At 37.0% G+C, this 24162-nt stretch overlaps 1 protein-coding gene across 2 annotated transcripts in view; it reads left to right on the top strand.

The window, feature by feature from the left end:
- Window positions 1-24162, top strand: part of LOC134542294 (glutamate receptor ionotropic, kainate 2-like) — a 73809-nt gene that overhangs the window by 36763 nt on the left and 12884 nt on the right. For both annotated transcript variants that reach the window (XM_063386444.1, XM_063386443.1), the window contains exons 12-13: window positions 3378-3516; window positions 10852-10989. In XM_063386444.1, coding sequence (XP_063242514.1) covers window positions 3378-3516; window positions 10852-10989 — 277 coding nt within the window. The remainder of the gene's footprint in view (window positions 1-3377; window positions 3517-10851; window positions 10990-24162) is intronic.

Here is a 24162-nt window from a genome sequence, read left to right as displayed (position 1 = left end):
GTAAAACATTACGATAAAACCAAATTTCCAGTCGTACCACTTGACGAGCGATCGCCAGTTGGACTCAAGGTCAATGCCCGTAACCGGTTATTTCCAGTGTTTAGGCGAGGGGGTGGTCGAGTCCACTAGTCGGCGCGGGGGTGGGAGGTCAGTGGCGGGCGAGGGGGTGGTCGAGTCCACTAATCGGCACGGGGGTGGCAGTTCAGTGGTGGGGAAGTTGAGCGCGCGCCAAGCAGCTCAGTCAGTTTACTCAGTTAGCCACGTCACGCCTGGCTGTTCATATCGGAGCTGTTTTTGTACACCTTACTGCACCGTGTAAGTTAATGAGTGTTTTATCAGTTTTATTCTAACCATTATGCTACCAAGAAAGCGGAAAGTGCTCACCGTGGATTAAAAAGTGTCATTAGTTAAAGCAATTGAAAATGGTGAAAAACAAACTGATGTTGTGCGGCGAACGGGGCTTTCCCAATCGACTGTGGCTACCATTTGGAAGGATAGGCGCAAGTGGCTTGACGCAGATGTGCATGGGGATAAAAAGAAAATGCGAAAACCTCAGTATGAAGACTTAGATCGTGCTATTCTGCAGTGGTTTCAACAGCAACGCATAAATAACATACCGCTCTCTGGACCTTTGATAAAAATGAAAGCTGAGTTTTATGCAACAGAGCTTGGCATTCCTGATTTTAAGGCTTCTGAAGGTTGGCTGAGCAAGTGGAAGCAGCGCCACAACATTAATTATGGACAGATCAACGGGGAGGCTCGTGACGTCGATAGGAACACTACAGATGGCTGGCTAGAAAAGGTATGGCCTGATCTTAAGGCTCGTTATTCAGCCGAAAACATTTTTAATGCTGATGAGACGGGTCTATTTTACAAGTTGACACCAAACAAAACTTTAAAATTCAAATCAGAAAAGTGTATTGGAGGAAAGTTGTCAAAAGAAAGAATTACAGTTTTTTTTTTTAGCGGCCAATATGACAGGATCGGTAAAGAGAAAACTTTTGGTGATTGGCAAATCTAGAAACCCGCGTTGTTTAAAAAACATCAAGCGTCTGCCTGTCACCTACAAGTCAAACAAAAGTGCTTGGATGACGTCTCAAATTTTTGAAGAGGAGTTGAGAAAATGGGATTCTGAGTTGAAGGGGAACAAAATCTTGCTTTTGGTGGACAACTGCCCTGCACATCCAATGATTGAAAACCTCGAAAACATAGAACTCTGCTTCTTACCTGCCAACACCACAAGTGTCCTTCAGCCCATGGACCAAAGTGTTATCAAAAGTTTGAAAAGTCATTATAGGCGCAGGCTTTTAATGGAACTCGTCGAGTCTAATGGGAATTTCAAACCTACGATCCTAGACGCCATACAAATGGTCAGTAGGGCATGGGCAGAGGTAACGGATAAGACCATAAGACATTCCTTCAAGCATTCAGGATGGCTGAAAGATCCCGAGCCAGCAGATGATGAAGATGACTTGCCTTTGGCCGTTTGGGTTCAGCAGCTGGAGCTTCCTACAACATTTTCAGAAGAGGAGCTTCTGGATTTTGAAAACATCGATGGGCAAGTGGCTACAGCAGCGGGTGTTACAGACGAAGACATCCTGAATTCTGTTCGTGTTGATGAAGATAGTGATCAGGAAAACATTGATCCAGAGGAGGAGCCTGAACCAGAACCGGTCCCAACTCCAAAAGAGGCATTGGAGGCTGCTAAAGTACTGAGAAGATTCTTTACTCACCAAGATGATCCTGTGGCTACGGAAGATGTCGGTCGTTTAGAAGATAAAGTGAGGTCATTGCTGTGGAAAACTAAAAAAAGGCAAACGACGCTAAAAGACTTCTTCCAATAAACTGTATGAACTGTATGTCTTGTTGTGTTATGTATGTACGTATTTTGACATTCTAAATACAGAGTACTACATATGTACTAATGATTGTATACACTGTATCATTGTATCATTTCATATACATATGTAATTTACTACTACATATGTACATATGTGTGTTTGTGGACAATGTAAATATAGTACTGTATTATTTATACTGTTTAATATGGTGTTTTATTTCAGCACACTACTCCATCCAAGATTTAAAAATAGATTTCTCTCTGTATAACAATCTTTCTCTATAACGATGAAAATCGCTGGTCCCTTGGATATCGTTATAGGGAGAGTCCACTGTATATATAAATCTCGTGTCACAATGTTTGTCCTCAATGGACTCCTAAACCACTTAACCGATTTCGATGAAAATTGGCATTTAGGTGTAATATTTTCCAACTTGAGAGATAGGATAGTTTTTATTTCGATTAATGGTCTTAATCTTATAATTTTAGAGTTTTCTAATGTGATGTATGTATGAGTTGGCAGAAAATCACCACGGCAACGGCTGTAGCATTGTTGATGCTTCATTCGTCTCCATGGCAACGACTATTTCATTGTTAGTGTAATCCTCATCACTCATTAAATACAGACCACCAATTTTTAGATATATACAGGTAAATAACTATACACTGGTAGAACAAAGTCGGTCGGGATTTGAAAGTGATATAAATTATTCAAATTAAGAAGACAATTACTAACTACATCTGATTTCTAAAAAGGTCCCCTTCACCAAGTCAACTGATTTCGATGAAAATGGGCATTTATGTGTAATTTTTTCCAACTTGAGAGATAGGGTAGTTTTTATTTCGATCAATGGTCTTAAAAATTTATTATTAATAATAAACTGATCATCAATGTTGATTGGTGTTTAAGCCCGGGAAACAGTGGGCACTTCGTCTCCATGACAACGTTGCGTGCTCGAGAGTCGGGAAACCATCGGTGCTATTCGATTTTTCTTCGGTACATTACAAAGCATTGTATTAAATTTTTGTCAAAATTAATTAATTTTCATTTTATTTCATTTATTATAACTGTAAATAAGAGATTTGGTCTCATTTCCCCCAACCGTGCGAAGCCGGATCGGGCAGCTAGTATGCTATAAAAATGTATTTGCCTTTATGAGCCATCCTGACAAAGTTATTATTGTGCTTACCGCTTTCGAGAAGGGGAGATGTAGAAATTATAAGAATAACCTGAGGTGGACAGGAAATTCCCTCGTACATTTCGCAAATTACTGAAACATTCAGAGTGCTCCCATCACAAAATCCAGTAGCCAATCACAGTTGAAATCTATCTGGTAACCCCATAAGTTAGACGTTAGCGGGCTATAAATAAAGTAATCAAGGCGAAGAAAATGCCTTGTTTGCATTGCCAATTTTTCAAATATTTTCATCAACAGGATGAATGCTGTTTCTTTTTGCAAACACTACTTATTGTCGTTTTAAAAATGCAATTTGTCGTATCTGATCAGTAATGAAAATCTTTCATGTTAATTTGCAGGTATTAGCATCCTGTACAAAAAACCAAAGAAGGCACCTCCGGAGCTGTTTTCGTTCATGGCGCCGTTTTCTCTGGGAGTCTGGGGTTGTATGTTGTCTGTCTACGTGGGCACATCTGTCCTGCTCTACCTCATGGGAAGGTAGTTATGACATTGTAAATTATATATTTCATTATGTGTTTCATAATAATATTTTAACATTACATACAGTTTGCATAGCCCTAAATGACACCGTTCCACAGCGTGATATAAAAAAATTCTCTTATAGCGTAAATGGTTTTTCATCATTACTTAACATTTGTACAACTGGCCCTAACCATTTATCATTCAGTAATTGAATCTTTTGCGTCTTTTTTATTGGTTTAATTTTTAAGACCGTTTGAATTAATATTTTCCTTTTTGTCAAAGTTTTTACTCAACACTTAGCATTTAAATTGTTCTGTTCCTAAACGATACAGTGTAGTAATATAAGTTATAAAATATACTACCCAGATAAATGTGGTATGTTTTCTTCTCAACGGCCTCCTAAATCATTCACTTAATTTTAAACCATAACCTTGATTATCAAACACGTAACACGCAAACAAGAATTCTATAAAATTTGGTTTTAAAATGTTTTCATTATTAAACTGAAACCACACTCCAAATAAAATTTCTATATTAAATTACCTTACAATTAAATATCTGAGCATGTGAAATATTTATTTAAAACAATTTTTTTAACCATATGGACAACTTACATTATTATAATTTAGTATTCACCCATTTCACCAGTTGGTATAGTTTTGGTAGCTTAGAATTTTTACTTTCTCAAGATATTTTTTACTACGGTAAGCATTGTTTGTGACATACTGGGGTGACATACTGGGGTGTAGAAGCCACTTCTTGTTTGCTTTTTATGGCTTTAAAAACAAAAAAGAAACAAGTAAAGTGTCGGCATGCATGTTTACCTACTTATTTATAATGAGTTTGGTATTCTGAATTATATGTAAATAATATTTATAATCAATCATTGCCTTTATACAGAAGTCAATATACTTACTATTTATTTTCAGTTCTTCTTTACATTATTATTTTATAAAACAATATTAAACAACTTAAGTGCAGTGTTTAATCTACTATTAATAAACTATGTTTATAATATTTGGATGGTTACAAAATTGTAAAAATTCGTAATTATATAATTCATTTATTTCTAATACAACTTAAAGCTGAAGTTTAATATTTTTACGTGGTCTGTGGGTTAGGCAAGGCTCTAAGTACGTCTCAGGCATAAGCCTATATGCCAAACTGGGTTTGGAATCCACCATGCAGGAAGAGTCTCACGCAGCACGTGCTTTGTTTGGGAATTTGCCAGCCCCCGTGGCAGTAATTAAAGTCACGACCAACTCCCTTATCTTAACTCTAGATTAATCTAGCCAGGTGGGCCCAGGTAAAACCAGAATATACACAGGGAAAACCTTTGTGCTGGGTCATATGGGATGCTGTATGGCATGCATTAACGCAGCAGAATAAATACAGGAAAAGAGAGGGTACGGTATAAGAGTTACAAGGGCGGTGTTGGACGAGTGTAATTTAAGGACAGTAATAATTAATACTATTAGTTCTTAAGTACTTAAACTATAGCGTGTATTCTTCTTAGTGTGAATTTTATTAGCATTTGCTATCTCTTTGCAATGCAGAATATCTTTTATTAACGCTGTCTTTGTTTCAGTGTGCTCTGTGAATGAGACGATTCACATGCAAAGTAGTTTTTCAAGAGGTTCTTCATTAAAAACATTTTTTTGTTAAATAATTTTTATCATTAAATATATATAATGAATAATTTTCATTTGCGCAATATTAAAATAATTTAAATTTTAATAAATATTTCGTGTATATTACATTGTCTGTTATATTCGACCTTTTTTCAAACGGGCGCCTTAGGCGCCTTACAACTAACTAGTACATAATAAAAGAAGATTAAACCAATCGGATACTACAACAATGGCTTACCTTCTCATTATTATTCACCTTTTTAACTGACTTCAAAAAGGAGGATGTTCTCAATTCGTCTGTTTGTTTTTTTTGTAATGTTTGTTACCTCAGAACTTTCGAATGGGTGAACCGATTTGGATGATTCTTTTTTTATTTGAAAGCTGGTGCTTCCATTGTGATTCTATTTAAATTTGGTCCAGTTCTGACAATGGCATCCATTAGAAAACCATATAAGTCTTAAATTTGCATTAAGTATGTGTGCGAAAAATGGACGAATAACTCAATATCACGCCAACCTATTTCGATGATTCTTTTTAAAAGGAAAGGATGTACTTCAAGGGTAATTTGTTGAAAGTTTGGTTAGGTTCTGATTATAGGATCCATGACAAAGTAACGGAATTCTTCAATTCTTTGGAGCAAATTAACGATACTCGGCCGAATTTTTTATAGGCTATCCGGATATTTTTGTCACCTACCGTAACGTGGATCAAGCTGAGACGGTTTGCACGTTGCTCTTATGTCTCTCTGGATAGACGATCGTGTATCACGCTGAGTCGGTGGGCACTTTGCTCCTCCGTCTCATTCGATAGACGTTTGTTGATCAAGCCGAGACGGTGAATACGTTTTTCGATATTTTACCTGTTCAAAACTTTTTCATGTAAAGCCGCATTTTCGAAAGTCTATTTTTGCGCTCTTCGTAAGTCTCTTTTGAAATGGTCAACGAGGTAGATTTTCGCTGTTGAGATAGGCGTTTCTCCCTGACTTCGTTTGTTTCATTTAAACTGCGCTGTCTCATGAGCAGCACGTTTAGTAGGTCTACCCATATTCATACAAATTAGTTAGTGTACTTCAGATTCACTAAAAATCAAAAAATAAACACAAATTTTAACCAATAAACCGACTTAAAAAAAACTGTTCCAAAACAAATTAATATGCACTAAATTTTCGAGCAATAATTGTGCATTCTTCTACAACTTAATAAACAACTTACTTTTTCTACTCATCAATATGTAGTTACGATCTATGTGTTTACCACGCAAGAAGGTAGGTATAATGTAGTTACAATTATTGTTATTTTTGGAGTCGTTGTCAGCCAAGGAAACACTACAATATACCTAGCAATGATAATACGAGAATACTTTAAGAAATATTTGTTTTTACAAATTAACTTTTATACGTACGACAATATACTGTGAGTACTGTGACAGAATACCAATACCTTATTAAACCCATTTACAAATTAACTATTATACGACAATATAGTGTGACAATATCAGCGACCTTGAAACGACATAAATAATACCTAATTAAACCAAACAAACAAACTTAAATACGACACTATGCTGAAACATAATGTAGGAAACGGTGATACGAAAATATAGCCAATATTAAACACAAGGACTTACCGTAAGGAGGATGTTGTAGGTATGTGTTGAGTTAGATTTGAAGTGTGACACCGACTCCAAAAATAACAATAATTGTAACTGCATTATACCTACCTTCTTGCGTGGTAAACACATAGATCGTACCTACATATTGATGAGTAGGAAAAGTAAGTTGATTATTAAGTTGTAGAAGAATACGCAATTTTTTTTTACTATTTAGTGCATATTAATTATTTTTGGGATAGATTTTTTTAAGTCGGCTTTTTTTGTTAAAATTTGTGTTTATGGACCGATTAGTCTGGAATAGAGAGGTGTGGTAGGATGGCTTGGCTAGACTGTAATCATGGAATGCCAGTTGGAACTAATACTGTGAGCTGTAACCTCTCTCTCGTGTCTCACTGTGTGTTGTGTGCGTATGATTTGTTGTGTGTTTGTGATCAAAATATGGCACTTGGGACTGCATTTTGGTTTATTATCAGGCATATAATATTCTGATAATATGTCATTTTATTTATTAACTTGTTTATGACATATTTTATTATATTTGGCATAAATGAAAAAGGGCTCATGTTAAAGACATACCTATGTCAAAAGTTATAGTTATATTAAAATTTTATTTAAAATACATTTAAAACTATTCTAATTCCATATTTTACTATTAAAATATTTTGTATAAAGGGATGTGGTCTAAGAACATTTCTATGTCATAACATAATAGTAATACCAACATATTATTAATAAATTTAGTTAAATAATATTATCATACAGTTATACGAATGAAAATATTAAGATTGCATATAATATATAATTATATAATATATAATAACTATATATAAATATTTATTAGGGCTTATGTCGAAATACGCAGTTATGTCTGAATGTTATATAATAATTTTTATCCAAAACTATTTATTTATTAAAGGACTGTCTGATATCTGAGATATTTTTATTTTCTATTTACCTATTTAAGACTTTCGTATGACATGATGTAATGGTGGCCGAGTGCGTTAAGGTGCATGGATTTCTCCCGCACATTTTTTATTGCTTAGAAGGCCCGGTGGTTAGATTCCGATTAACCTCAATCGAGATTTTATAAAACTAAAATTAAAGTTAGAATCCAAGATTGCGGTTGGGGAGCGGGGTGCCCGATGGTAAGGACCATCGTGAAAAGAGCAACGTTCAGGAGTTCTTGAATGTGTTGGCCTATGGACGAACTCCATCGACTCACCCTCTCCCAGTAGAACCCCACTCCCCGACTCACGCTCTCCCTCTTGCCCCCTCTTGCTGATTAGCATAATCTATAATCCAGCACCTGTCCCTAAACCGCCTATTTCCTACTACTAAGATGCCGTCTTGGTTTCAACCATTTTTGCCATCAAAAATTTTTGTGTCATTTAATATAAAAACTTCTGGCTCTATTTAATCATAGCTAGAGACCGGAAAAATTCGCGGGTTCAATGACCTCCAGGATAGACTCCAATATCCTCTACACACTCGGGCAAATGCCAACTGTTCATTGGCTGCTGACTTGTGAGTCGTCTCGACTGGGTGGCCTGTGATTCGACACTTCTACGAGTGAGGGTCTCTAATTGACCCTCAGTCCTCCAGATTAACAGTGAACTAATGACAGAAGCAGCACTAAGGTATAATTATTTGAATTTTAGCATAACACGAAATGAACCCGCGAATTTTTCAGGTCTCTAATCATAGCACATAAATTTTCGAATGGCTTCTTATTAATAGTGAAAGCATGCAATATATATATATATATATATATATATATATATATATACATGGGCGCAAATCTGTAGGATTTCCAGGGGGGGCCCGTGAATTCTGTGGTTTAAGAATTTTGCGCTAGAGGTCAACCGAAACAAGTCTTCTCTGGATGATAAGCTCGTATGTTATACACTTTATTTTTACGTAATGATATTAACAATAAAGCAGAGCAACATATGTTTTAGTAATTATTAATTAATGACTATAAAAAGTGATCTCTCAAACATGTTTGAATAATTTGATAACCTAAATACATAAAAGATCCATGAAAAAATCTATAAAAAAAATATACGTGAATGTAATGCAAATAGATAACACCCCACCCATACATTACCATTTTCCAAAAGTGTTTATCCTAATTTCAATTTAAAAATAAATGATTAAATTAAAATAAAACAAATATTTAAGGGGGTCTCCCATACAACAAACGTGAAAACAGAATAACATTTCACAAATGATGTATTTCTGTTGCCGCTATAACAAGAAATACTAAAACAGAATAAAATAAATATTTAAGTGGGGCTCCCATACAACAGACATGATTTTTTTTTGCCGTTTTTATAGATAATGGTACGGAACCCTTCGTGCGCGAGTTCGACTCGCACTTTGTCGGTTTTTTTATGTCACATCACATAATTACTGCGATTCAAATGCTGTTCGTGAAATTCTTTGTTCACAGTTTTTGATGCGCCCCAAAAACCCAAAGTGCCAAAGCTAATAAACGGATCAACATCAAATGAAAGATCGAATCATATTAAAACCCTTAAAGACTATTTTGTTTAGTAATTGTATCAACCAGGTAAAAAAGAAAAAAAACTTAATGACACAAATGAAAAATCTCGAAGATAACTATGAAATTTATCCTACAGCTAATTGAACCACATACATTTCTCGGCTTATATTTAGTATAATCAGTATTTTGGCAGTGAATTATTTAGTTAAAATATGCCGCTTGATTAGTTATTAAAGAGACGCGTTTGCTTCCTTATTAACTTAAATACGGATGTGTAACGTTTAAATACTTCTTTCTCAATCTTACTTCTGTTTACTCGTGCAGTGTTGCAGTTATCAAATAACAAATGTTATAAAGTGATTATCGGCCATGAATTGTGAAAATTATCGTTTGATAATAAAAGGGGAGTGATTTTAAATTCCATATTGACGAGAAAAAAAAAATATTCCCTGTATATTCACATGTAACGTACAGAGCAGCTAGCCTTACAGAATGGAGATGAGCTAAAAAATTCCAGAAAATGGTATATAAGTTCAGTTCGTAAATAAACTAAATTCTTCTATAATTACTGTTAAAGTATTAAGTTGTTTATTTACTAGAAAAATAACGTTACATAATCACTTAAATAAAATATATTACCTAAATAATAGTCACTACTTATAAAACAATCAAGCTTACCAGGTGAGAATCAGATTCTGCTTTCCGTTTCTTCCGCGTCACGAACTTATCCATGTTGATGTTTGCCAAGAAAGCAGAAGACTGGTGCACACGAGAGCAAAACCACTTTAAAAACAGACTACCTGAAACCTATAATACTGTCGTTTCAGAGGACAAGGTAGTGTGGGTAACAATGGGGAGGAAATGCTAACGGAACCCTACCCTAGCTTCGTCCTTTGGAATTAACGGTTTCTAGGAATTAAGGGTTTCAAAGTTCTCACTGGAAAACTCCATACCATGGCTTTCGCAGAAAGGGTAGGGGGAACATAACTACGGAACTCGAAGGTAGGAATGTAAAGCATGTCAAAGTGTCTGTCGTCGTTGTAAATAATAATCTGATATATATATATATATATATGTTGTGTACACCATTAACTTTAAAATCACGAAGTGGGCCCCCCCCCCCCAAGGAGGGGCCCATTAATTCCAGGGGGGCCCGGGCCCCCCTGGCCCCCCCGGGATCTACGCCCACGTATATATATATATATATATATATATATATATATATATATATGTGTGTGTGTATATATATATATATAGTGAATTAATAATATAAGATTTCAGGATTGATTTTTTTCTTTCTTTCAGAATGTATACACCTGTACTAATAATGTCAACGTACATAATTTTGAAGTCTTTGAATATTCAATAAATAATAAAGTAAAAATACTAAAACTAGTTATAATTATAAATTGTGAACAATACAATAGTTGTTGATGTTATCAATGCGGGTAGTGAGTATCAATCTAGCAACATTTGGCGCCATTCGCTCTGCACTTCAATCCAAGCACGAGACGGACTTTTAGCCCTAAGCCACCAGTTTTTCCTAAAGTTTTGTTGGCGCGCGCTCTCTAGCCGTCGTTCTCCCGAACCCCCTCGTTGCAGGATCTGCCCCTACGAGTGGGTGAGCCCGTTCCCCTGCATGGAGGAGCCGGACGAGCTGGAGAACCAGTTCAGCCTGGGCAACTGCATGTGGTTCACCATCGGCAGTCTGCTGCAGCAGGGCTCGGAGATCGCGCCCATGTGAGTGTCGGGCGTCCAGCCAGTCACACGTTCCTGAACAGGCAATGGAAGTCGTTAACCTACACGATTACAAAGGGGAACTTCTCATAAAATACAATGTCAATCCTACACACAACATACACACAGACACACACACACATATATATACACACACACATACACACGAAAACATTTAATTCAAGTACAATTTTATAGGTAAAAATAACCTTCAATCACACATTTTAAATTATTGTTAAAAATTTTCGGAAGTGAGATGCCAGATCATTACGAAGGGGGAAAAAAACATTTAGATAATATAACCCAAGCTGTAGCAAAACAGGAACTGAACTTCTAGGAAGTGACAATCATGCTAAACGTACGGAATGTTTTTTTTTAAATTAATATTCAATTGACTTTTAGATCTGGAAGATTAATTTTAGAATATATCTGGCCCAAAAATTTAAAAAAAAAAACGAAAAGGCAGTCATGGGGACTTCCGACAGAAGTGAAAACTTAAAACTTTGTTTTTAAGTGTATAATATGACATCATTTCTACATAAAATGTACGTAAGAAAATGATTTTATTATTATATCAGTATGATGTCAGCATGATATAATTTATCCTTACATAATTTTTTTAGTCACAACAGATGTCAGTGGTATGCCAAAATTACGTAAAAATTCATTACCTAACTATTACTACCAGTGATGTCAGAGCTAGGTCATGTGTTCACTGGGCAACACACAGTATACACAAATTAAACTTTTCACGTGGTCAATTTAACTTCACTTACTACTACTATAGCATGTCGGTGACACGAACTCACAAGAGTCCAACGCGCACATGATACAGTCGAGTATATACAATGTAATAGTTTATATATGCGTATACATGTACACAGGCCGCTACGCGTCGCCAGTCTGGCGCAACACGTCACTAGCATGTCGGTGACGAGAACCCACAAGTTTTTCCCCTACCAAAAATCGCTCGCTGCGTCTAAAGAAGTTTTCCTTCAATTAATTTTAAATTTTAAAATACACAAAAAAAACACGAATTTTAATAAAACCTTCCAGGACCACCAAACGAAATTTTAAAACTGCTCAGGACATTGCGGTTATGTGTGTCTACAGTGTACATTTAAGAATGGAAGTTCTGTTTTCAGATTGAATAGTTTTAACGGTATTTGTTGTAAACTACCACCCTTCTCCCCCTCCCCCAAAAAAAACCCTCAAGACAAGTGACGTGTTATAAAGTTATGAAGGTGAGACAATATTTGAGGTTTCCTATATATCCAGCTTTGCTTTCAAGCCTCCGTCCACATAAGAGAAACAAAGCATTACAAAGCTGAACTAGAAAAGGAACTTGTGCGCCCAAAGATGATGAAATACAGTTCTGTAATAGTCAGTGGACTTGATGTGCTACGGGTAGTTTCTGAACAGCTACGATGCGTTGGTGCGAACCAAACCGAACCCAACCCAATGCAATCCAGATTAGGTTAGACTGATTGGTATTTTTGTCCTACAACTTTCCTCAAAGTCGGTGCATCTGATGTGCTGCAGGTAGTTTTGGAACAGTTATAATGAAGTTCGTGCTTAAGTTCAAGGTTATATATTCGGGAACTGCTATCTGCTCCCGTCCTCAGGCAGAGACGCACATGGCACGAAAAAACAGTTTTGGAAAACTATTGTGTTTATTTCGTCTTTTCGTTTTGTCGTTTTTTTGTCTCGTTTCAACTGTTGTTCTGAATTTTTTTGGGTTCAATATTTTTGTGCTTTTCTTTGTTTGTTGACCATATTCCTGTTATGGAATATTATGTGGTGGTGTTTATATCCTGTTGACAACAGCAATTTTTTTTTGCTTAATTTGTGTTTTTGTCTTTTGGGTTTTTTTAATTTTTTTCTACAGACATCCATGTGCTTAGCAATGGCGTGTGTCCAAAAGCTCACATCAAGTCATGCACTCATATTGCACAAATCTTTCAAAGATAATACGTGTTTATAATGTTCATCCAAGTTAAACAGAATGTTTTTACTTAAGAATATTATTAATGAATGTGCGCGGACCAATTTCTTTCGAACATCTTAGAACTGTTAATAGCAATATTTTGACAACATATCAAAGCGTTTGCAAAGGATTAGGGTTATTAGAAGGAGATGAACATTGGAAAATACTCTTTCAGACGCAGCTATTTCTGAGTAAGCAACAAAACTTATTTATTATCATCCTAATATTTTGCCATCCATCAGAGCCAACCAAATTATGGGGGAAAAAACAATTTTGTAATAATTTGTGTGAGAATATAATTTATGGAATATGCAAAAAAAAAATCTTGCATATTTCGGACTCCCAGCCAAAATATGAAAAAATAATTTTTTTGTAATAATTTGTGTGAGGATAACATTCATGGGACATGCAAAAAATCTTGCAGATTTCGGATGCCCGGCACCGATTTGCGATAGTACTGTTACGATCGCGCTTGGCTGCAGTGCTTGGCGTCGCCGCGCTCGTTCGGCCTGTCTGCGCCCCCTTCCACCCGCATCCTCTCCCTGGTATCATTGAATATATATAACTTATAGAAGTCGCGAGGGGATAGGATTTATTATTCCAATTTTCGGATCCAAAACTGAGGTAGTTGTTAGCTCCGCCGCTAGACAGCTCTTCTTTCCACAAGAGGGTACTCGTAGTTACCAGCTTCCACGCCAGAGCGCTGTAGCGTCGCTTTCTTCAAGGTCGTGCGCGTAATTCTCTGTTTCACTCTATCGAGAGGCGGTGCCTTTTGTTGAAATCCGAGCGCTTAGATACCGGCGGGCGCAACTGAATTGGAGGAGTACGGCCACCGGAAAAAAAAAAAAAAAAAAAAAGTGCGGTTAAAAGATGCCAACATCAAAAATTAAGTTTTAATAATAAGAAAACTACAGAAATTTCTTAAAGCGTATCAGATTGGAATGTACAGTATAGTGTACATTCCCACTGACATTCGTAGTTCAGAATTTATAAAATGTTGTGTTAACGGAGTGGCGCATTGAGTAAAATGGCTAAACATAATTTGGAATAATTCTTGACAACGTTGAATGATTTTGGTAGCTATGAAACAACTATGGCTGCGATGACTGTTCAAACGCGTGCACGTGTTGTTATTAGTAACAGAAACTAATGGTATGATGTCATACTTTGTGGCTATGCAGTTTATAATTTTTTTAACATAAGATGAAGCATTTTTACATAATGTTTTGGTTGTTTCGTTATTCAAAATAAATAATCTTAAACGTTATATGGTGAATATTCCCAGTAGCGAATGACCACAAAAAAAATCAATTTTGCCAACATAGATCTGAAAAGTTAACGATTTACTATGTTAAGTTGCTTATAAATAACGCACATTTCCCGGATCTCCAAAGAAAATAAGAGTGTTTGTTATAGCATTGAGTTCCCACTCTTTATATTCCTTGCTTTGAGGTTAGATCCACAAGTTAAGCCCGGGCTACATTCGCAATAGCAAGCAAACAGCACAGACGCACAGAAGTTCAACATACACTATTAGATATGAGCTGCCACATTGGCAAATAGCACGCGCACAGAAAAATAGCACAGGATCGGCGCACAGAAAGTTCATTAACTTTTAACTTTTAGGTTATTTTCTGTGCGCGACCATGGTGGTAGCCAATCAGCAAACAGTTTAAGTACTACTCGAGTGGGCTTATAAAAGAAAAATTGTCACGAAAGTATTGGTGCTCTTGACTTGAGTAGTTTGTTATTGTTTTCAAACACGCGATAACATAAAAATGGAAGGCACATTTGATAGCTTTTTGATAGCTGTAATAGAAAGTAAAAATATTTTGTATGACAGGGGATCCGCAGGATACAAAAATGAAGAAGCTAAATTAAATGCTTGGAAGTCTGGGTCTGAATGTGTTAAAGAAGCCGGATTTGAAATAAACAGTGATATATATTTTTGAATGCTCATTGTGTTTTGTACGTAAACTTTGAAATATTTAAAATATTTCTGGGTTTAACGAAAACCGTACCACAATAACAACACACGAATCTAAACAAACGTCACGTATGCCAACTTCAGTGACCAAAATTGTGAACGGGAGTTTTACATTTAAAAAACTTTTTTGAATGCTTCCGGGATTATTTTGTGTTGTGTTGTGCGTGAATGTAGCATCAAGCTCTGTGCTATCTCTGTGCGTGTGTGCTATCTGTGTGCTGTTTGCGTGCTATTGCGAATGCTCGTAAAAACGATGCGCAAGTATTTTGAATACAAATATATTTTCTTTTAATAACCGAAAGGTAAATATTATTTCCATGAAATATAATACAATTCTTTAAACACAGACAACATATAAGAGCTATTTTTTGTTTATTATTCCATCTGGCGTGATAAATATTATATTTTAAAAACTGTTTGTGGATTTTTAATATAAAATAAATATTTATTTATGACATCAATTTAAGTTGTTCAAAAAATTCACTTTGGTATGAATTAAACCAAATTCATGTTATCCAGGGCACAAAATTAGAAACTACCAAAAAAGATAATTTACATTGCTGTTTTGTGTAAATCTGTGCACGGACTTAGTAAGTGACATATTTATAATTCCTCATTTTAGCAACCCATTTTAACACAAGAGAAAAATGATTTTATATTAAAAAATTATTATTTTAAACCATTAATTAGCAGGAAACATGTATGAATAATCTATTTAAATTTGCATTTGAACAGTGAATATTATTTTGCAATAATAAATATTTTTATCGTCGTATATTACTGATGAAAAGTTAGTATTTCCATCTAATCAGAAGTATTATGACACAGTTAATTAAATTGCTTTACAAGTTTTTATTCACATGAAAATCATTAAAAATTGGTTGGGAAGTTATATAAATATACAAAAACAAATCATTATACACACAATTTTATTATCTTAGTGGATTTAAATTAATGGTGTCCCAGTGACTACTGCGAAGAAAAAAGTCTTGCGAAAGGTTTCCTCGTAATTGAAATTCGTCAAAAAAAACTATCTCTCATTTTTGGTGACATTTCTGACAAGTGGTACAATGAAATTTGAGACTGGCAAATGAATGTTGTGAAGCAATAAACAAAATATCACATTCGTGAACTACAAATGCATAATTGTTTTTATTTTATAATAAAAGTGTATCTAATAACCCGTGGCTTTGCTCACGTAATTTCCGGGTATTGCTGATATTCTACCATTTTAAGAAAATATGTATTAAATTTCAAAGATTTTTGAAGAATTATACACAAAGAACTGTCAAGTATAGAACATATTTAATAAATAAAAATATTTTTACGACTTATTTTTAATTGGTTTAGCGTAAGTCTATTTTAACTTTTATTTAAAATTAAGTACCTACCTTATTTTCTATCTCCCGGTTTAGTGACTTTGAGAATATATTTTTCCTTGATGAAATCTTAACTCTTTTCCATCTGACGAAGAAGCCAATTAAAAAATAAACTAAGACTCGCGCACTTATTGTATGTTAAGACTGCCATCGTTTTAAATTACTGTAATTTTTTTAGTTATAGTCATGCTTAGTATAATAACATAATATGCCTTATTACGCATACATTTCAGTATTCATGAAACCAGTGCATTTTTATTTGAAATGTAGAGCAGTTACCAAATTTCTTATCTCGCATATTGATCTTTTGGTATGGCTAGTATTACTTAAATTAAATTTTTGAATTTTCACTGATGCACTGTTTTCCCTTTTCTATGTGATTTAGAAAATATAGCAATATACGTAAACCAATTAAACCAAAATCATCCTGAATTTTTATTACCGAAAAAAGTTAATTACAAAAAATTTTAATGTGCGTATTTTAATATTGAATTTATATATATCTTGCCAATACTGATTTAGTGGGTTACATTTTTTTTTTTTAAATAATATCTACCCCTTTTACTACTTAATAGATAACGTTGAATAAGAGAAGGTTGTTTAAGGTATGTTGATTTTCCTTGCCAATATCTGAAAGTAAATTTGTACAAACGCGAAATATAGTTTAAATAAGTATTATACTTTTAAAATAAAACCATATTTTGAATGTAACACTGACTATTGGCCCAATACAAAGTTTTAATAGCTAATTTTCACTTCACTCGGGTACAGAATCCCATCATTCAGTGATTTCCGTGGCTAGCTTCTTTTGGGATTTCATCATTCTCAAACGACGGTAAGGGAAGCTCCTCTTCAAGGTCGCCTAACGATGTTGATAAGACCTGCCGGGTAATTTGAATCGTTGGTCTGGGATTTTCGAAAAGGGGGGGGGGGGGTGAAGGATGATGTCACGACTGGGCTGGTTAACCTAGTTCTGCCAAATACCGCCAGGGGCGTATACAGCCGATACCCAGCGATGAAAGCGATCGCAGCGGCGGAGCTTGGAACTACAACAATTCTTCTAAGAAACCGGACAGAAAATTTAACCTGGGCTCGCGACTTCTATACATTATATATATTCAATGCTGGTATCTCGTCTCATACTATCTCGCGAAATCTTGACCTTCGCAGCGCGCACCTGCCTCAGATTGAGTTACTTAAAAGAGGCCGCAATGCGGCATAAAAGGACTCGGACATGTTTATCGGCGCGTTTTGAGGGAACCCGATGCGTGTTGCGTTTATCGGCGTTCTTTGAGCAGCCACCGCGTCCTTCGAGGACTCACGACGCGTTTCTGGGCATTTCGACGGCGAAGGTCGCGCGATATCTCGGATACATGCCCGATTGTTCTGGACGGGAACCCAAGGGCTATATAAGGAGGTTGGGCCGACCTTCGAGGAGGAGTTCAGTGGGGAGTTCTCCCACAGCGGAGTTTCCGGGCGATAGTGCCGCGGGTGCGGCAGAGTGGCGAAGTCCTTGGACGAAGGTTCCAGGGCAGAGAGTCCGAGTGAGTGAGTTCAGTGGGGAGTTCTCCCGCGGCGGAGTTTCCGGGCGATAGTGCCGCGGGTGCGGCAGAGTGGCGAAGTGCCTGGACGAAGGTTCCAGGGCAGGGAGTGAGTGAGTTCAGTGGAGTCGAGAGGTTCCGGGCGATAGAGTCGCGGGCGCGGCGGAGTCCCGGGCGAAGTTGTGAGTGAGTCGTCGTGTGGGATCTCGGCGAAGGGTGTGACGGCGGCGGCGGAGTGTGGCGACGGAGTCCCGCGGCGGAGACCCACGAGGGGTGCTGCGGCGAGAGTTGCGCCGGATGTGCGGTCCAGCAAGGTGTGTGAAACGAATGACTGGGGAATTGACCTTTTTTTACGTGTAATTGATTATCTGCAAATTTAGAAGATTATTTGTAAGTGACAAGTAGTGGTAATAAATAAAACTGTGTGTGTGAAATAAAATCTATTAATTGGGCTATCCTTTACGAACCCGCGGTAAAACGTAACATTTTGGTGTCAGAAGTGGGATAGCCCTAATTAATAGATTTAGGATTCAGTTAGAGTATTAGAATAAAAGTTAAGAATAGAATTTAGTTTACGAGAATATAGTTAGTGTTTAGAACTTTAGTGAATTTGGATTTTTCTAGAGTTAGAGTTTATTGTAGTCAGTGATAGTTTTGAATATAATAGAGTTATTGTTAGTTTAATTAGAAGGTTCGGCTAGGTCATTTAAAATTAAGAACAGTATTAAAAAAATAATTATTTAGGTTGTTTAATTAGTAAATGCTTTAGAGAGAGATGGCTACTGAAGGGTTTACTGTCGAACCATACAAAGAGATAAGGGTTGCCCTGGAAGAAATAAGAGCAATTTGGAAGAACTATACGGAAGAAATGGTAACCAAAATCGAGAACTTTACGGAAGAAATGGTAACCAAAATCGAGAACTTTACGGAAGAAATGGAGAGTGGAAAGAAGGAGAGGATGAACCTCCGTGAAGAAAAGATGAGTGAGTCCAATAATAACCTAGAGGAAATAAAGAAGGGACAGGAAGAAATAAATGGTCAGGATGAAGTAAATAATGAAATGAAGACCGAAGTGAAGATGAGCAGAGAAGAGAAGAACAGAGAAGAGAAGAACAGCGAAGAGAATAACAGAGAAGAGAAGAACAGCGAAGAGAAGACCAGCAAAGAGAAGACCGGCGAAGAGAAGACCGGCGAAGAGAAGACCAGCCAAGATGAGACTAACCAAGAGGAGACTAGCCAAGAGGAGACTAGCCAAGAGGAGACTAGCCAAGAGGTGACCAGCCAAGAGGAGACCAGCCAAGATGAGACCAGCCAAGAAGAGAACAGTGAAGAGAACAGCGAGGAAAACAACCAGGACTTTAATATGAAAGAAGAGCTGAAGAAAAGCACAGAAGTAGTGAAGATGGGTTACAAAGTGTGGAATATTGAACAAGAAGAAATGAAGATAAACCAAAGAGAGAGGGTAAAATGCCAATTAGAACTGAAGAAGAGCCAAGAAGAGATTAACATGAGTCAAGAAGAGATAGAGAAGCGCGAAGAAGAAACGAAGAAATACCAAGAAGAGATGCAGGAAGACCAAGAAGAGATGAAGAAAGACCAAGAACAGGGGAAGGAAGACCGAGAAGAGACAATGAGAACACAAAGAGTGATGAAGATGGTGCAAGGAGTAACTGAATGCAGTCCAGAAGATATTCAGAAGAACGAAGAGGGAATGAGGAACCAAGAAGAGACGAAGAAGAGCTGGGAAGATATGCTGTGTGAACGAGTAGTTACGAGAGAAGAAATAGAGAGAAAAAGGGAAGAAACAAGGAAACTGTTGGAAGACAATAAGCAATGCACACAAGAGTATCGGGTCATCCAAGGCAACGGTCGGCCCGGCTCGGGCAGATGGCTGAACGACATGCGGCATCGGCGACGCATAAGTGTCGCCAGGTGACAAGAGAAGTTACATCTACTGCGAGAGAGGGTTATCTGGTGAGACTGTACAGCCCGCGATGGAGGAAAGGCAGGAGGCCTAAACTTCAAGTAGCATGGGCATCTCCTGGAGTAGCATCTCCAGGAGGAGATGCATTACCTGTTCGGGACGAACAGGTTTAAGGAGGGGGCAATGTTACGATCGCGCTTGGCTGCAGTGCTTGGCGTCGCCGCGCTCGTTCGGCCTGTCTGCGCCCCCTTCCACCCGCATCCTCTCCCTGGTATCTCGTCTCATACTATCTCGCGAAATCCTGACCTTCGCAGCGCGCACCTGCCTCAGATTGAGTTACTTAAAATAGGCCGCAATGCGGCATAAAAGGACTCGGACATGTTTATCGGCGCGTTTTGAGGGAACCCGATGCGTGTTGCGTTTATCGGCGTTCTTTGAGCAGCCACCGCGTCCTTCGAGGACTCACGACGCGTTTCTGGGCATTTCGACGGCGAAGGTCGCGCGATATCTCGGAGACATGCCCGATTGTTCTGGACGGGAACCCAAGGGCTATATAAGGAGGTTGGGCCGACCTTCGTGGAGGAGTTCAGTGGGGAGTTCTCCCACAGAGGAGTTTCCGGGCGATAGTGCCGCGGGTGCGGCAGAGTGGCGAAGTCCTTGGACGAAGGTTCCAGGGCAGAGAGTCCGAGTGAGTGAGTTCAGTGGGGAGTTCTCCCGCGGCGGAGTTTCCGGGCGATAGTGCCGCGGGTGCGGCAGAGTGGCGAAGTCCCTGGACGAAGGTTCCAGGGCAGAGAGTCCGAGTGAGTGAGTTCAGTGGAGTCGAGAGGTTCCGGGCGATAGAGTCGCGGGCGCGGCGGAGTCCCGGGCGAAGTTGTGAGTGAGTCGTCGTGTGGGATCTCGGCGAAGGGTGTGACGGCGGCGGCGGAGTGTGGCGACGGAGTCCCGCGGCGGAGACCCACGAGGGGTGCTGCGGCGAGAGTTGCGCCGGATGTGCGGTCCAGCAAGGTGTGTGAAACGAGTGACTGGGGAATTGACCTTTTTTTACGTGTAATTGATTATCTGCAAATTTAGAAGATTATTTGTAAGTGACAAGTAGTGGTAATAAATAAAACTGTGTGTGTGAAATAAAATCTATTAATTGGGCTATCCTTTACAAACCCGCGGTAAATCGTAACAGTACTAATAATGTGGACCCTTTCGAAGAAGTTTTGCAGAAACAATATGATTTAATGAATTAAATAAATATATTTCCAAATATGAACAAAAGTTAGTAAGTGATAAACTTTTCGATTATAATTCTGTTTTAAAAAACATTTTCGCTGACGAAGGCATAACATTTTTTTTTTAGTTTCTCCATGCAATACTGGCAAGACTTTTGTGACCAATTTAATATTAGCGAAAGTTAGGTCACAGGGAAAAATAGCCATACCCGTTGCGTCTTCAGGTATTGCTGCCACACCATTGGCAGGATGAAGGACGGCTCATTCCACTTTTAAACTACCCCTTACAGTATCACTTGAAGGAGACAGTGTGTGCTCTGTCCGTAAAAATGGTTCATTGGGCAAGGTCTTGCAAGATTCAAAACTAATAATATGGGATGAGTGCACTATGGCTCGTAGCGCTCACGTGGAAGCCTTTGATACAACTCTCAGAGATTGGGTTGGAATTACTTTGATGTTCTTGGTGATTTCAGACAATCATTGCCTGTGATAGTTAGGGGAACTAGAGCAGATATTATTAAATCTTGCTTAAAACCTTCCCCATTGAGGAAGTCTGTTGAATCTTTAAAAATGAATACCAACATGATTCACTTATGTGGAGGAAGCAAAGATTTCTCAATAAAGATCCTTTTGATTAGTAACGGGAAAGTACCTGAATCAGACAAAAAAATGCCATTGATAAAGACCTTGGGGAGTTCGTGACCAACATTGAAGAACTTATCTCTCTTAAAGTGTACCCGTATGTGGCCAATAGGCCTACCATAAAAAATTATAAATAGATGTTTGATAGGTCAATTTTAGCTACAAGGAATATAAGCTTTGACGCCATTAACGACAAAATAATGTCAGAACTACCAGGCCACTGATACTGACATGGATCAAGAAGAATTTTTAAATTTGTTGAATCCGTGTGGGCTACCTTCACATTCTTTGAAATTTAAAATTGGCATTCCTATTATTTTATTACGTAACCTTAGACAACCAAATTTATGTAATGGAACCAGACTTCAAGTGAAATTTCTTAGAAACAATGTCACAGTAGCTATAGTTTTGACGGGCCAGCAGTTGGCCAAACGGTACTAATACCTCGCATTTCGATGCTATCCACAGATTTACCATTTAGTTTTAATAGATTACAATTTCATGTGAAGGTATCGTTAGTAATCACTATAAAAAAAAGCGCAGGAACAAACTTTTAAGTATGTCGGAATAAATTTGAGCGAATACTGTTTTTCCCACGGACAGTTATATGTTTCCTTATACAGATCATGTTGCGGAGAAAACCAATATATTCTAATACCACACTAAAATATTACTAAAAAATATTGTATATGCTGAATTACTCTCAATAATTTATAAATATGTAATCCAATTTCTTTTAAATAATCTAATATGCGTAAGATAATTTTGTTTACTTAGAATATAACATTTTATGTAAAAAAAAAAAATAATTGAAAAGGATTTTATACAAGTAAAGTCTTTTAACACATGTAGTTTATACAAAACAAATCCTTACTAATATTATAAATGCGAAAGTAACTCTGTCTGTCTGTTTGTCTGTCTGTCTGTCGCGCTTTCACGCCAAAACTACTGAACCGATTTAAATAAAATTTGGTACACAGATATTCTAGAGCCTGAGAAAGGACATAGGCTACTTTTTAATGCGAAAAAAGGGTTGTAAGGGGTTGAAAGGGGGGATGAAAAGTTGTATGGAAGTATCGTCATTTTTAGAGCTAGAAGCTTGAAACTTATTTTTTAGGCTGTTGATTCGATATAAATAAATATGACATTCAAAGTTTGTAAAAGTTTTACCGTCAAGGGTGTAAAATAACAATAGGGAATAGGGGATGAAAGTTTTTATGGAAATATGTAAGGTTTATGTGAATGTTATATAAGTTTGCGACAAGAGACAAAATATTAAAGCTATTCTGATGTAACATTTACGGAGTCATTACAAAATGTGAAACTGAAGTTAACGCGAGTAAGAAACTTGCCAAGCACCGCGCCATACACAATGAGCGCTGTGCAGCGGCGTATTATGATGGTTGGTGGGGGAGGGGGGGGGGGGCGGAGCGTGGCGTGGTACGGCGTGGTGTAGGTGGGGAAATATGCCTAAGTGTGCTTACCAGACACGTGAGGGCAGACGACTGTGCCACACGCATGCGAATACTGATTTTTTCCGCTGCAAATTCATAATTATTTACTGCAAATTGATTACAATTCGATTTGCTTACACGATATTTTGTTTATTTAATTAATTTTCTTCGTGAAATACAAATAACTTTAAGTTTTTGGGTTAGGTTATTAAATTTTTTTTTTCTTTAGTTGGGTCATTGTTTTGTTTATTTCATTTGTCAAAAGTAAATAAGTAACTTTCGAATTTAGTTAGATGTTATTATGTCATTATTATTTGTTGTACATTTGGATATTAGCTACTTAAATAAACTCATTAATACTTTTTACCTTTTGTACATATATACTTAAATAATTTAATAAGCTCTTAGCAGTGAAACACTGCAAATAGCTCATTAAAGTATTTATACGTATGTGTCTTATTTTTAAAATATCAGCTTAAATAATTAAAAATGCTACCCAAAGACACTATTCCACGCGGACGAAGTCGCGGGCAGAGCTAGTAGTATTATAAATAAATAAATAACGACCAAAAATCCAGCGAAGCGGTTACTTGCAGCTAGTATAGTTATGTAACATGTTAATTAAAAACATTTTTAAACTATTTTATAACCATGCGTTATCATATACGGTATGGATAAAAGGGTGTAGTTTAAAGATATACTTATGTTATAAGATATTTTTTATTTTAATATTTTATTAACAAAGTATTTAAATAAAATTAAAAAAAGTATTTTTATAAAATTAGTTATGATATGTTACACTTATAGAAAGGGCATTTATTACAGACACATCGGACATATTAGGGCTTATGTCGAAAGAGTTAACTATGCCTTAAGGTTATATAATAATTTTTATTCAAACTGTGTTTTTATTAAAGGACTCGTAAGACTATTGTATTTCATGATGTCATGGTGGCCGAGTGGGTAAAGGTGTATGCTTTAGTTTGGACTATTATCAAAGTCCAAACTTAACACCATCGAGTGTGTTGGTACCTTAATAGGT

Source organism: Bacillus rossius (assembly GCF_032445375.1).
Source record: "Bacillus rossius redtenbacheri isolate Brsri chromosome 4 unlocalized genomic scaffold, Brsri_v3 Brsri_v3_scf4_2, whole genome shotgun sequence".
Taxonomy (NCBI): domain Eukaryota; kingdom Metazoa; phylum Arthropoda; class Insecta; order Phasmatodea; family Bacillidae; genus Bacillus; species Bacillus rossius.
This window is presented reverse-complemented; position numbering and strand designations above follow the sequence as displayed.